Source organism: Mustela erminea, chromosome 15, assembly GCF_009829155.1.
Source record: "Mustela erminea isolate mMusErm1 chromosome 15, mMusErm1.Pri, whole genome shotgun sequence".
Taxonomy (NCBI): Eukaryota; Metazoa; Chordata; class Mammalia; order Carnivora; family Mustelidae; genus Mustela; species Mustela erminea.
Genome location: NC_045628.1, coordinates 84,428,313 through 84,444,310, shown reverse-complemented (window position 1 = coordinate 84,444,310; position 15,998 = coordinate 84,428,313). Strand labels below are relative to the sequence as shown.

Sequence of the window (15,998 nt, the reverse complement as noted above, 5' to 3'; positions counted from 1 at the left end):
GGGATGCAAGAATGGTTCAATACTCACAAATCAATCAGTGTGTTATACCATATTAACAAAATAAAGGACAAAAATCATAGGATCATCTCAATAGACACAGAAAAGGCATTTGACAAAATGCAACATTCATTTATGATGAAAACTGTCAACAAAGTATAGAGGAAACATACCTCGATACAGTAAAGACCAATTACGACAAATGCACAACCAACATCATACTCACCTATGAAAAGTTGAAAACTTTCCTCTAAGATCAGAATAGGCAGGATAATTGAACAAGATCTTGAATAAGATCAAGATCATTGCCCATTCTCACTACCTTTATTCAGCATAGTATTGGAAGTCCTAGCTAGAGCAATTAGGCAAGAAAAAGAAGTAAAAGACCTCCAAACTGGAAAGGAAGAAGTAAAACTCATTTGCAGATGACAGGATACCATACTTAGGAAACCCTCAAGAGTCCATCAAAAAAGTGTTAGAATAAATGAAGTCAGTAAAATTGCAGATACAAAATCAATATACATATATCTGTTGTACCTACATACTAATAACTATCAGAAGAGAAGTTATTTTTTCCTCAGAAATATCAATCACTTAAAATTTTTTTTTATTTTTTATTATCATATAATGTATTATTACCCCCAGAAAACAGGTCTGTGAGTCGCCAGGTTTACATACTTCACAGCAGATGAAGGGCTAGTATCCAAAATCTATAAAGAACTTATCAAACTCAACACCCAAAGAACAAATAATCCAATCAAGAAATGGGCAGAAGAAATGAACAGACATTTCTGCAAAGAAGACATCCAGATGGCCAACAGACACATGAAAAAGTGCTCCACATCACTTGGTATCAGGGAAATACAAATCAAAACCACAATGAGATACCACTTCACACCAGTCAGAATAGCTAAAATTAATAAGTCAGGAAACAACAGATGCTGGCAAGGATGTGGAAAAAGGGGAACCCTCCTACACTGTTGGTGGAAATGCAAGTTGGTGCAGCAACTCTGGAAAACAGTATGGAGGTTCCTCAAAAAGTTGAAAATAGGGGTGCCTAGGTGGCTCAGTGGGTTAAAGGCTTTGCCTTCGGCTCAGGTCATGATCCCAGGATCCTGGGATCAAGCCCCACCTCGGGCTCTCTGCTCAGCAGGGACCCTGCTTCCCACCCCGCCCTCTGCCTACTTGTGATCTCTGTCAAAAAAAAAAAAAACTTAAAAAAAAATAGTTGAAAATAGAGCTACCCTACGAGCCAGCAATCGCACTACTGGGTATTTACCCTAAAATACAAATGTAGTAATCCAAAGGGACACATGTACCCAAATGTTTATAGCAGCAATGTCCACAATAGCCAAACTATGGAAAGAACCTAGATGTCCATCAACAGATGAATGGATAAAGAAGATGTGGTATATATATCTACAATGGAGTACTATACAGCCATCAAAAGAAATGAAATCTTGGCATTTGCGATGACACGGATGGAACTAGAGGGTATTATGCTGAGCGAAATAAGTCAATCAGAGAAAGACAATTATCATATGATCTCCCTGATATTAGGAAGTTGAGAGGCAAAGTGGGGGTTTGGGGGGTAGGGAAGGGAAAAAATGAAACAAGATAGGATCGGGAGGAAGACAAACCATAAGAGACTTTTAATCTCACAAAACAAACTGAGGGTTGCCAGCGGGAGCGGGGAGGGAGAGAGAAGGTGGTTAGGTGCTTTGAGAAGTTATTTTCTTAATCTCATTTAGAATTGCAACAAAAAAGAATAAAATACCTAGGAATAAATTTAACCAAGGTGGTGAAAGACCTGTACTTCAATACACTTTATTAGAACTTTAAGACAGTGATGAAAGAAATTAAAGAATACACAGATGAATGGAAAGATATTCTATGCTCATGGATTGAAAGAATTAATGTTGTTAAAATGTCCTCACTATCCGAAACAAACTACAAATCCAAGGCAATCTTATCAAAAGCCCAATGGGGTTTTTCATAGAACTATAACAATAATTCTAAAAAAGCTAAAGGGATCTTGAGAAAGAACAACAGAGGTATCATGCTCCCTGGTTTCATCCTATAGTATAAAGCTATAGTAACCGAAACACTACAGTATTGGCAAAAAAAAAAAAAAAAAGACATGCAGGTCAATGGAACAGAATAGAGTCCAGAAATAAACCCATACATATCTAATCAATTAATTTAGGACAACAGAGTCAAGAATATACAATTGGGAAATGACAGTCTCTTCAATAGCATTGGGGAAAATGGATAGCCACATGCAAAAGAATGAAAATGGACCACTATCTTATACACAAAAATTATCTCAAAATGAATTAAAGACTTGAATTTAAGACCTTAAACTACAAAATTTCTAGAAGAAAATCTAGGTGGTAAGCTCCCTGACAGAGTCTTAGCAATGTCTTTTTTTGGAGCTGAAGCCAAAGGCAAGAGAAACAAAAGCAAAAAGAAATAAGTGGGACTACATCAAACTAAAAAAGATTCTGCACAGCAAAGGAAACCATCACGAAAATGACAAGACACCTACCAAATGCCAGAAGACACTTGCAAATGATATATCCAGTAAGGGATGAATATCCAAAATATATAAAAATCTACAACTCAATAACTAAAAACAACTCAATTAAAAAATGGGCGGAGGATCTAAATATACATTTTCCAAAGAAAACATACAAATGGCCATGAGACACATGAGAAGATGTTCAATATCACTATCAGGGAAATGCAAATTAAAAACACAATGAGATATCACCTCAAATCTGTCAGAATGGCTAAAATCAAAAACTCAAGAAACATCAAGTGTTGGCAAGGATGTGGAGAAAAGGGAACCTATGCTGCACTGTTGGTGTGAATATAAATTGGCGCAGCCTATCCGGACAACTGTATGGAGATTACTCAAAAAATTAAAAATAGAAATATCATATAGAAATATCAATCCAACTATTTCAAGGTTTGGTTATCTACCCAAAGAATACAAAAAAACACTAATTTGAAGATATATACACCCCTATGTTCACTGAAGCATTACTTACAATAGCCAAGATATGAAAACAACCTAAGTGTCTACTTATGAATACATCGATAAAGAAGACATGGTACACACACACACACACACACACACACACACGTATACTATTCAGCCATAAAAAAGGAAAATTTTGCCATCTGTGACAACATGGACAGAACTTGAAGGTATTATATTGAGTGAAACAAGCTGGACAAAGACAAATACTATATGATTTCTCTTATATGTGGAATCTAAAAAACAAAACAAACTAAACTAATCTGAACTCTTAGAGAATCGGGGGTTCAGGTGAGCAAAATTGGGAAAGGGGATCAGCTGTGTGATGACGAATGGTAACTAGATTTGTGGTGATCACTTTGCAGTGTATACAAATACCAAATTATAATATTGTATGCCTGAAACTTATATAATGTTATATACAAATTTTACCTCAATTAAAAAAAAAGAAAACAGGGAAAAAATCCAATATCCTAACAAGCCCTTCACACTGTGTATCAGAAAAGGGAAAAAAAAAAAAAAAAGCAATCTCTATTATAAAAGCTCAAACATCAGTCTACTAGGACCAGGCATGATGGCTACACAGCTGGTAATGATAGTTTGTACCCTAAGGGTAAGGCCCTGGAATCAGAACTTTTCTGGAAGGAGATGGGCCGCTGAGCTCAGTCCTAAATAAGTGTGCTCAGTGAAAAGAGAGAGAGGCACGGGAGAAAAAGCACACTTGAGGCCCAGGAACAATGGTTGGTCTTCTCCCCCAGATTGGTTCCTATTTTAAAACAATCTCAAGGCCTAAAATTTGGGTAAACACAATGCAGTATGTATGTGAATACAAAATTCATACTTCAGTTATTCAGAAATATAGTATTATGTGAAGGTAAGTTCCCCTGCAGACTGCTAGGGCTAAGAGATATGAAAGCTTGAGAACACCACTCAAATACAGCACCACTCAAATGCCTTCAGGAAACCCACTTTTACTCCCATTCCTCATGTTCCCACAGCCAAGAGGCTTTTCTCTTCTTTCTTAATTCTTCAAACACTCCTATTCTGTCAAGCCCACCAGTCTGAAGGGACTTGCCTTGGATGCTCACAGGAAAGCTAAGTGGCCATGATGAATGGTGTCCTTTATGGGGGCACCTGGGTGTCTCAGTTGTGATCTCAGGGCTCTGGAATTGAGTCCCGAGTAGGGTTCCTTGCTCTGCAGGGAGCCGTCCACTTACCCTGCTCATGTTTTCTCCCTCTCTCAAATATGTAAATAATACCTTAAAAAAAGGGGGGGTTCTTTATGAAAAAAAATCAATGGAAAAGAATTAAATAGAGACTGTATTTCTAGCAAGTACTTTTATGAGGGAATCTGGTAATTACTAGGAAAAGAAGGAAAATCAATGGTCCAATATGTCCCTGAAATTGAATACGTGTATTTGGTCTGTTGAAATCCAAAAATTAAACTCAACCAGGTTTTAGGGAATTAATTTACACTCCCCAGTCCCATTTTGTAAACCGATGTTCCTTGGAATCACCCATGAGACCAGAAGAGAGAGCAAGACTGAGAGAAAGGGGAGGTGTGAAGAGTGGGAAGACAGAGGAAGTGAGTAAGGGGAGAGGGGAGGGGAAAGAACAGAAAGGAAAGGGAGAGGAATGAAGGGAAGGAAAGCAGACTACTCCAAAAGCAGAGACAGGTGTTTTCTGAGGTGCAGAGGGTATGGGATAGACAGGAAGGGCTTTCTATCCTGTGTCAGTTCCTGCAGTCAGTAAAGTTTGCCAGCCCTCGTCTAATTCCTTATCAACCTCCCTCAAGGGAATCAGAAATAAACTAACTCACTAATCCCAGTACCCTCTTGAAACACTGTTCTCCTCATGAAAGAACCAGAGCCAGATAGGCACAGTCAATTCCAAACTCCACCTAACAGTTATTAGGTGAAAGCAGAATAACACTCCAACTCATGGTGTGAGATATACAAAACTCCAACCCTCGACCCAGGACAACTGAAATGCAAGTCAAGCATAGTCACTGTGCCCAATACAAAGTATGCTTTTAAAATATACTTTTATATTCCTTCACCAGGCCGCCACACACATTCACATGCCTGTAAAGGTCAAAGGCTCAGTTAATTGCACTGTTCTGTGACCAAAAGGAAGCTGACAAAAGCACTCTGATTCCTTTTTTCAATAGGTTCTAAAGGAAAAAGCCTGACACTGGAATTGTCGCTGGTGGGCGGGTCAGGCAGGCCAACACCTCAGTGGCATAAAGAGACACAAAGCCACCCCCAAAAAGGTGCTTCTAACTAAAATAGCAAGTATTATGTTTGTAGATTGCTATGATAGCCTATCAATGCAAAAGTATGCAAGTATGCATAAATACCTTTTTTTTTTTCTTTAATGAAAATAGCATAAGTTATAAAAGACCAGGTGGGGGAACAAACCAGAAAAATTTGGACAGAATTTAGGCTACTAAACCGACACACGCTAGCAAACTCTGAGCTCCAGCGTTCCCCTCCGGAAGCGGCACTTTCTCCACGAATCAGGAATGAATTAGGATTGCCCCCATGTGTTTTCCAAGCACCTGTTGCCGCCCAGAGACACCCCTGGGGACAAGAACATACACATCCACCGACGCCTCGGTGGCTCACGTTGAGCCTCTGCCTTGGCTCAGGTCATGATCTCAGGGCCCTGGGATCGAGTCCCGCATCGGGCTCTCTGCTTGGCGGGGAGCCTGCTTCCCCCTCTCTCTCTGTCTGCCTCTCTGCCTGCTTGTGATTTCTCTGTGTCAAATAAATAAAATCTAAAAAAAAAAAAGAACATACACATCCTCACGCCCTGCAGGCAGCCCTGTCCATGGATTGCCAACGGACCCTCATTACTGGCTTAGTCCCATCGCGGCCACTTACTGTGACCAGGGGCAAACTGCTTAATCTGTTTTCTCACCCATAAAGTGGGAATAGTTAAGAATACGGTTCTGGGGACGCCTGGGTGGCTCAGTTGGTTGGACGACTGCCTTCGGCTCAGGTCATGATCCTGGAGTCCTGGGATCGAGTCCCGCATCAGGCTCCCAGCTCCATGGGGAGTCTGCTTCTCTCTCTGACCTTCTCCTCGTTAATGCTCTCTCTCACTGTCTCTCTCTCAAGTAAATAAATAAAATCTTTACAAAAAAAGAATACGGTTCTGCATAATCTTTGCCAGACTTCCTTTCACCCAACGCCTAGCACGACTTTTGTATTTGCTAGTAGGCCTAGCATCACTCAACTAATTGCACAAACCGCATTTCCACCGCAGCCTGCGCTGTCGGCTTTCTGAACCTCGCTGGTAAGACAGCACGAAATGAAACAAAACCGCACTCTACAGCGTGCTTCAACCTGCAAAGCCACGCCGCCACCGGGCGGTCCTACAGGCCTGGCCACTTTCACAGAGGGTTGCAAGGGCACACGGAACCCTCGAGGGTTGAAGGCTGGCGTTCCACCATGCCGTTTCCACCTCTGATACCTGACAGCGACCTGGGCGCCCAAGCCGCGGCGGTGACACACGGGCCCCACGTTCTGGCGCACCATGGGCCCGGGTCTCCTCCAGCGCCGTGGCAAGAGCGCGGCGGGTCGGTGGGTCGGGGCCGTTTACCTGCCAATGATCGCCACCTCGCCGGCCGCTGCGGACGCCATGGCCCGACGCCAAGCTGGCCCGGGACCGCAGCGCAAGTGCGAAGAGCTGTAGGCTACAGGGCTCTCCGGCGCCGCGCGCCGCGCCAGAACCCCGCGCGGGGCGGGGCGTGACCCGTGCCTATTGGCTTGGCACCCGAGCCAGGGCGGGCGCGCGGGCCCGGATAGGCTCCGGGAAGGCCGGGGGGGGGGGCGGGCCCGCCGCCTCAGTCCCCATTGGGTGCGTGGCAGGCGGAGCCTCCACCCGGACACCTAGGCACAGAATCGCAGCAAAGGGACGCAGGCGGGGTTGACCCGGGGGAGGACCTCCTGGTGGGAAAGCTGGATGGAAAGGGCGAAGACCCAACCTTTCAGACTCCAGCAATTCATTTTTTCATATTTTAGTTTCCAGCTGTGCACCCTAAAATCAGTGTACATAGGAGGGGCACCTCCAGGCCGGCACAAGGCTTGACCGCTAAAGTACCCCAAAGAAAGTAGCAATAGTACTTCCTCTTTGAAAATATTAGCACCTCTTCAATACATACCAGTTCTGGTCTCTATACTGAGGGCGGTTATTGCTGAGTTTACGCTCATAATTCGTTTCTAGAAATATCCTCGCTGCCATTCTCCATAGATGAGAACTGAGACCCAAGAACTTTGGGAAAGCAGGAAAGCTCTAAATGTATGTATCTGTCAAACTGGAAGACGTGTTTGATCCCACTACACTATGCTAAGGGGACCGTGAGGAATGGGAATTATTTGAACTGCACTTCCTTCTTCCAGAGGCCGAGTAGGTTTATGTATGACAGAAAGGAAATACCAAAGAGCAAATAAACAGACCAAAGGGAAAGAGCATCATACATCTCACGACAGTTTGTGTCCACACAGCACAAGCTGAAGGGAAATACCACAGTCATCCAATTCATGAGGATTAGAGTGCTCAAGCTGAAAACACAAGTATCACTGACCTACTCAGATGACAAATGGAGCTCTTCCTTTGTTTTTTCCCCTCAGAACATGGAAGGAGGATTGTCAGAGGGAGAGGTAGGCTTTAAAAAACAATTTCACAGTTTCAATAGACATCTGAAACAAAGAGCTCAACTCGCTTAAGATAAATGAAAAGTAATACAAAATAGATAACTCATCTTTCACCCACCAAAATAGCTAAAATTACAAAGATTGATAAAATAGCCATATTGGAAATGAAGTGTTTCAGACATACAACCCCTTAATACTCAACTGAAGGTAGGCTTATAATGGCATATTCTCCTTTGTGGAGAAAAAGTACTGTTGAAAGAGCAGTCAGCCATGAGTCCTGGGCATTCCTGCACTTTCTTGCTGAGTAGAGCAGACTGCAAGACTTATCCATCTCCTGATGCTAAGCAGTTTCTGTAGCTATGCACCCAGGAAGCTAAGTAATCAAGGCTCTTACAAAGTGAGTACCCTGTAACTGGTCTCTTCTGGGGTAGAAGGGGACTGGCTTGTTTGCTGCTCACCACAGTGTCAGCTCTAAGCTAAACAAGTGCCAGTCCCTTGGTCACTTGCAAATGCTCAGTCATCTGGCCCTCTGTGTAACCCTGTGGGAATTGGGGCTCCAAGAACTGAGGTAAATATGCTCACACTCTGGTCACTGTTTTTGCTGTGAGTAACATGGTCTTTCATCTCTAATCCAGGAGTCTCGTGTCTCCTATCAGCTTCCACAAAGCTGCAGCAAGCTAATTCATTAGCTTGTAATAAGCTTGTAATAAGATGAAAATCTCGGACCCCTCACAGTTCTTGACAAACCAAAATTTTAAAAGTATGTACTTTAGATTTGCAATTCCAGTCCTACAGATCCGTTATATAGAAATACAATTGGACATGAAGATAGACAAAATGGCTTATTTCAGCATAGAAATAAAATAGAATAAAAATATTAAAATATATAGACTCTTAATATAGTGTTAATATAGACATTGAAATCATGATGACTATCAATAAGAAACAGTTTTAAAGATTATGGTACAAAGGGCTTCTGCTTCTGTTCCAGATGGAATAATAGAAACCAGACTTACAGTCCTGCCTTAAACAAGCAGAACATTACCACCCCCCAAATATGGGGAAAGATGGCCTCAGATATTATAGAGGAGGGAGTCTGGGATTGTGATCCCATCCATAAATATACATAGTCTACTGATTTTCAACAAAGTTATAGAGGCAACTCAATGGCAAAGGATAATCTTTTCAACAAATGATGCTGGAACAATTGGATATGCATAAGTAATGATAATAATAGCCCCTTACCATATATAAAAACACTAACATCCATTCATGTGAAAACTAAAACCACAAACATCTAAAAGAAAACCTAGGAGAAAACTTTGTGACCTTGAGTTAGGCAGAGATTCTTAGGTGTGCCACAAAAACTTTAACAGGCATATAAAAAGTTGATAAATTAGACTTCATCAAAATTAAGAACTTAATGCTTTTTCAAGACAATATCAAGAAAATGAAAAGATAAGCCACAAACTGGGGGGGGGGGGAATATTTTCAATTAGTTATATATTACAGGCCTTGTTTGCAAAATGTAGAAAGAGTAGTTCTCAAACTCAATAATAATTTTTAAAACAGCTTTTAAATCTAATTTTTTAAAACAGTGACAAGTTTTATGTTGTATAAACATTATCACAACTTTTTAAATAGCCGAAAGATATATTTTTTTCAATTTTTTATTTAAATTCTAGTTAGTTAACATACAGTACAATATTGGTTTCAGGAGTAGAATTGAGTGTTACATACACCACCCAGTGTTCATTTAAAAAAGTGTCCTCTTTAATACCCATCACCCCTCTAGCTCATCCTTTACCCTCCTCCCTCCATCAACCTTCAGTTTGTTCGCTGGAGTTAAGAATCTCTTTATGGTTTCTCTCGCTCTCTTTTTGATGGCTGAGAAATATATATATATTTTCACATCTTCTTTATCCATTCATCAGTCAGTGGATATCTGGGCTCTCTCAGTAGTTTGGCTATTGTTGATAGTGCTGCTATAAACATCAGGGTGCATGTACTCCTTCAAATCTGCATTTTTGTATCCTTTGGGTAAATACTTAGTAATGCAATTGCTGTATTGTGGGGTAGTTTTATTTTTAACTGTTTGAGGAATCTCCATACTGTATTCCAGAGTGGCTGAACCAGTATGCATTCCCATCAACAGTGCAAAAGTGTTCCCCTCCCTCCACATCCTTGCCAACATTGGTTGTTTCCGGACTTGTTAATTTTAGGCATTCTGAAGGTATGAGATGGTATCCTCTTCAGTTTCTTTCCATCAGTGTTTGAGAGTTTTCAGAGTATAGCTCTTTCACCATTTTGGTTCGGTTTATTCCTAGGTATCTTATTGTTTTTGCTGCAATTGCAAATGGGATCAATTCCTTGATTTCTTTTTCCTCCATTTTGTTATTGATATATAGGAATGGAACAGATTTCTACATTGATTTTATATTGTGTGACTTTGCTGAATTCATGTATTAGTTCTAGCAAATTTTTTGGTGGAGTGTTTTGGGTTTTCTACATAGAGTTTCATGTCATCTGCAAATAGTGAGAGTTTGACTTCATTCATTCAGCCAATATATACTTGTGTTGTGCCCCCACCCTATGCTAGTCACTTTGCTAGGTGAGAAGAATTAGTCTGACAAGATCCTGCTTTCATGGAGTGTATATGTGGAAGTCAGCAAGAAATAAGTAAATGGGTAAGATAATTTCAGAGCTTGGTAGTCTCTGTTGAGTAACTGGAAAGAGGTAATGGGATAGTGAGCATCCAGAAGGAGACCACAGAGGTGCTGCTTTAAAGTGAAGAGAAATCTTCTTGGAGAATATGATTTTTTAGCTGCAGACTAATTGATGAGAAGGATTTGGTAATATAAAGATCAGCAGTGAGCTTGCCAGGTGTGAGAATGAAACAGTGAGCAAAGAGATTAAAAAGTAGTATGAGAGAGCCAGGCTGGGACCAGCTCCTCTGGGGACTTGTCATGGTAGAGTTTGTATTTTGTATTAAAGGAAATAAATAAATGATTAAATAAATAAATGATAAATAAATGATTAAATAAATAGAAACAACCCAGTTAAAATGTGGGCAAAAGATTTGAAGAGACAGTTCTCTAAGGGAGATATATTTAGTAGTTAATAAGCAGTGAAAACCTGCTAAACATCACAAGTCCTCAGAGGAATTTAAATTAAAGCCACAAAATGCCTAAAATCAAAACCACTGAAAATACTTGCATTGGTAAGAATGTGGAACAATGGAATTCTCACAGATTGCTGGTGGGAATGCAAAATGGAAAAATGAGTTAGGAAAGCAACCTGGAAATTTCTGGTGAAGTGAAACATATTTACCACACTACTCAGCAATCCCAGTCCTAGGTATTACTCAAGGAAAATAAAAAGGATCCACACAGAGATGTGTAAAAATATATTCTTAGCAGCCTTATTTGTAATAGCTAAAAACTAGAAACAACTTAAATGGGGGAATAGAATAACAAATTTTGATATATTCATACACTTTAATACCACTCAGCAATAAAAAGAACAACCTACCTATGTATTCAACAACACGAATGACTCCCAATAACATTCTATTGAGCAAAAGAAAAGAAGTCAGATGCAAAAGAGTATATCTAAGATTCAATTTTTAAAAATTTTTTTTGTTAGGGAGAGAGAAAAAACATGCATGCACTGGCAGTGGGGAAGGGGGAGAAGGAGAGAATCTTAAGCAGACACAATGCCCAGCATGAAGCCCAATTCAGGGCTCAATCTCACAACCCTGAGATCATGACCTGAGCCAAAATCAAAAGTCACCCAACTGAGCCACCCAGGCACCCCAAATGATTCAATTTATATGTGACTCCAGAAAAGACCGATCATAGGGATGCCTTGTCCTAGAGATTGGAGGAGATTGCCTCAGTAGGGGCACAAGAGAAATTAGGGATTGATAGAAGTATTCTATACCTTGATTAGGATAGTGGTTACACAGGTATACATATTATCGAAACTCACTGAAATGGGACACCTGGGTGGCTCAGTTGGTTAAGCATCTGCCTTTGGTTCGGGTCATGATCTCAGGCTCCTGGGATTGAATCCTTTGTAGGGTTTCCTGCTCAACATGCTTCTCCCTCTGTTCCTCCCCCTATTTTCTCTCTCTCGAATAAATAAAACCTTTTTTTAAAAAACTCGCTGCAATATAAACTCAAATGAATGCATTATATTATATATATGTTACACCTCAATAAAATTTTTTAAAGGTAGGAGTTTGTTGTTGTTGTTGTTGTTGTTTTAAGATTTTATTTATTTGTCTGAGAGAATGAGAGAGCACAAGAGCATAAGAGGGGGAGGGGCAGGCAGAGAAAGAAGGAGAAGCAGGCTGCGCGCTGAGTAGAGCCAGACACAGGGTCAATCCCAAGATCCTGGGATCATGACCTGAGCCAAAGGCACGCAGTTAACCAACTGAGTCATCCAGGCATCCCATGAGGTAGGATTTGGGATGATTTGCATCCTTCAAGAATAAGTGTTTGTTGGGTGCCTGGGTGGCTCAGAGGGTTAAGCCTCTGCCTTCGGCTCAGGTCATGATCTCAGGGTCCTGGGATCGAGTCCCACATCGGGCTTTCTGCTCAGCGGGGAGCCTGCTTCCTCCTCTCTCTCTCTCTCTGCCTGCCTCTCTACCTGCTTGTGATCTCTGTCAAATAAATAAATAAAATCTTTAAAAAAAAATAAAAAAATAATAATAAAAAAGAAAGAATAAGTGTTTGATTCACTCCACTCCCACCCCCACCTAGTGGAAAAACACACGCACACACCACATAAACCTTCATCAGCTGAGATGCAGTACAAAGGTGAACTTGTGACAAGTACTTGGAAAGGAAGTAATAAATATTATATTCATGACCAGTAACAGAATGAAGACCATACGGTCCATGCAATTTTTTCTTAATTTTATCTGTATATGTTTGTGTCGTCTAATTTCGTTACCCCCCTCATCCTTTTCCCCTGTTATTTTATGTAAGGATTGTTGGTAAGTGCCTACCTTTACAATTTAGGTTACAGAATTTTCAGGTGAGCTTAGACTGAATTAGAGACAGATACTGAAATTGTTGCCCTGAGATGGATACAGTGACTGTATCCATTGTGACTATAACCATACAAAATAGGAATTACAAGTGACTCTAGAGACCATACTTACTGGGACGTATTCTAAGGAAAAAAGAATTACAAAATAAAAACAAAGCAAAGCAAACAAACAAAAAACCTTGAGTTTCATTTGGTGGTTTAGTTTTCATACCAATATAATGCTATTTTTAAGCTTTTTTTGCTTGGATAAATCAAATATATGTGTTGGGTTTGTTTGGCATGAAGATTTCACCATTAAAAAAAAAGATTTCATCATAAGTGAAAATAAGGTATAACCATAGAAAGAGAATTTAAAGAGGAGGGACACCTGGGTTACTCAGTTGGTTAAGTGTCTGCCTTTAGCTCAGGTCATGATCTCAGGGTCCTGGGATGGAGTCCTAGATCAGGCTCAGCAGAGAGCCTGCTTCTCCTTCTGCCTGCTCCTGTTCCTGCTTGGCTCATTCTCTCTCTTACAAATAACTAGATAAAATCTTTTTTAAAATCATTAAAAAGAAAAGAATTTAAAGAGGAATCCTATGAAGTTGGATAGCTGGATGGAGGGATAGATAGATAGATAGATAGATAGAATGACTGAATGAAGTTGTTTTCCAGTTCTGTCCTCTGAAGTTCTCTCTAAGATCAGTACCACCCAGGATCACAAATCTGGCCTGAAACCCTGATGCCCCAATCTTGATCTCTACATTCTTCTACATTCTTCACTACAAGGAACCAGGACCGCTTGGAGAAATTGCTGACCCATGTTTAGAGTAGGAAGGCTACCAGGTTGGCCTGGGACAGCTGTGGGCCCAGAGGCAAGAAAACTTTCAAATATCAATGGGATGGCATCTAAGGGCCCTCAGACTCAGCCTACACAGTAATTAGCAATGAGAAAATTCACTTGGACTATCTGGTCAAATGATCTGCTCTTAAATGACCTCAATTAACCTTTAAGAATTAGATCATTAAGTGCTCCTTTTGGCAGCACATATATTAAGAATTGACATGATATAAAGATTAGGTTGGCCCCTGCCCAAGGATGACAAAAAAATTTGTGAAGCAGTCCATATTTTTACAGAACAGATTGGTGGTTCCCAGAGGGAACTTATTTATTTTATAACTGGATATTTGTACCTTTTGGCACCCTTCACATATTTTGCCTGCTGCCAAGTCCTCTGGGTTCCCTCTGAAACCCATAGTGCCAGGAAAATTGAATTATAATAATTCACATTAGTGTCATTCTAGTGCATGAAGTAATTTCACCTCATTGTCTCATTTGATCCTCCCAGTCTTTTAATTGTTTTCTTCATCTGTAAGATGAGAAAACAGGAGGCTCTAAGGAAGCAAGTTCAGCAATGGCCATTATTTACCCTCATTCATTAAGTATTTATTGAGTACTTCCTATGTGCCCATCCCTAATCAGCATGGTCCCAAAAGAAATTTCTGCAGTGGTAGAAATGTGCTCTATCTGCACTGTCCCATATGGTAGTCACTGGTTACACTTGGCTACTTGCCAGTAGGCTAATGTGACTGAGGAAATCAATATTTATTTCATTTTAGTTTATTCTAACTTATATTAAATAGCCACATGTATCTGGTAGCTGCTGTGTTGGCTCAGTTCTAGACATTGGAGACAGTGGTGAGCAAGAAAGAATAAGACACACCCTCCCAAATTATCCATATTAGACAACATTTCTTCTTTCACATTGCTAAACCCCACTTCCTTCTGAAGCTGTCTCTGCTTCACCTTGTGATGGATGATTGCTCCTTTCTCTGAGCTCCTGAGCTTCCTGTAAACACTGCATGGTATACTAAGTCACTCATTCACTCCGGTTTTTATTGTACAATCCACTGTGTTAAGAAACGCTTAATGTTTAGTCTTTTGTTAAATTGTAAAAGTCTTAAGGTTAAGGACTATGCACCAGTTTTTCCTTACTAAGCACATCATAAGTACTCCTGCTTCTAAAACCTTTCTTCTGCTTATTTCCAAAACACATCATTCTTTCCATTATTTTTTTAGTTTTATGCCATGCTATGGAATATGGGACATGAATTGCAACTTCAACGGAAAGTGTTAGATTGGTTTTATCCCCTCCACACCATAGGATGCAAAAACAAGCCAATAAACCTCAAAGTTGAATATGGGATGGAAGGATAAAATACAGAAAAAGAGCAAAGAAAATTGTATTCCAACAGAAGTTGTGAAGAAATATAATTCAAAATAATTAAATATGAGGACACCTGACTGGCTCAGTCAGTAGTGCACATAACTCTTGATCTCAGGGTTGTGGGTTTGAGCCCCACATTGGGTGTAGAGATTACTTAAAAATAAAATCTTTTAAAACGAATGAAAAGAATTCGTCTTTCAAATCCCTGCTTCAACATGGAGAATGTTTTATTCAATGCTTTTGGATAACGGTCTTTTAGAAGTGATCCAGCGACCATAAAAGTGGTAGGCACGAAAAATAGGTCATATTGTCAAAATATTATGCCACTTTAATATACCATGTCATTATAACAATGATTGGGGAAAATTGTTTACATTGGGTAAAATTTAGACAGGGCTATGTTATTGTAAAAGAAATGTGAAGCTTTGTAAAATGTTTCTTTTTTTATAATAATAAACACTTTCATTTACAAAAGTTAGCTCTAGAAATTAAGGTAATATAAAGAACTCTGTCTAGCACATATGAGATCCATTGAGTAAGAACAGCTCCTGGGATGTAATCAAAGCCCAACTTTTTATGTCTCTCTCCCCCTGCAAACTCGCTCACTGGCAAAAGTGTTTTCCTTGGTCCTCAATTAAAGAAAGTTCCGTCAGGCCCTGAGTTTTCTGGCCACATTCAGGGAATTCAAGCTAAGGGGCAATTTCAGTTGCAAATAGAGCAGTCTTAATTAGGTAGTTAAATCTCCCCTTTGCCAGCTAGGACCAGTGGCAGGCAAACATTGAAGGTGAATTGGCCAGTTCCTTCTTTTCCCATTCACCTGGGCCACCATTTGCCAGCTACCGCTACTTCTCTCTCCAGGGCTGGAGAGCAAGGAGGTCCCACTGGCCCTCTCATTGGCCTCTAAATGATTGTCTTGCTTTGGACTAAAAGAGCTTTGACTTGCTTTGAAGTCAAAGGGCTCCAATAGCTCACCATCTCCCATGTGGGCTGCATCTGTGTCCATGAAAAACAAATTCTGAGTTTTGACTCATCTCA

General features: G+C 40.3%; 1 protein-coding gene and 1 non-coding gene across 3 annotated transcripts in view; one reads left to right on the top strand and one right to left on the bottom strand.

Moving 5' to 3' along the window:
* The window catches only part of CRYL1 (crystallin lambda 1), a 156,012-nt gene extending 148,621 nt beyond the window's left edge, over positions 1 to 7,391 (bottom strand). The window contains exon 1 of one of the 2 annotated variants that reach the window (XM_032314720.1): positions 7,209 to 7,391. In XM_032314720.1, the coding sequence (XP_032170611.1) occupies positions 7,209 to 7,288 (80 nt within the window). In that variant the 5' untranslated portion in view covers positions 7,289 to 7,391. Of the gene's footprint in view, positions 1 to 6,646; positions 6,801 to 7,208 lie in introns of those variants that run through there. The other variant, XM_032314721.1, reaches the window with a different exon arrangement.
* A 6,373-nt stretch (positions 7,392 to 13,764) lies between these two features.
* On the top strand, positions 13,765 to 13,869 carry LOC116574631. Its single transcript, XR_004279408.1, has one exon. It is a non-coding gene; the product is annotated as a U6 spliceosomal RNA (small nuclear RNA).
* Positions 13,870 to 15,998: the final 2,129 nt, after the last annotated feature.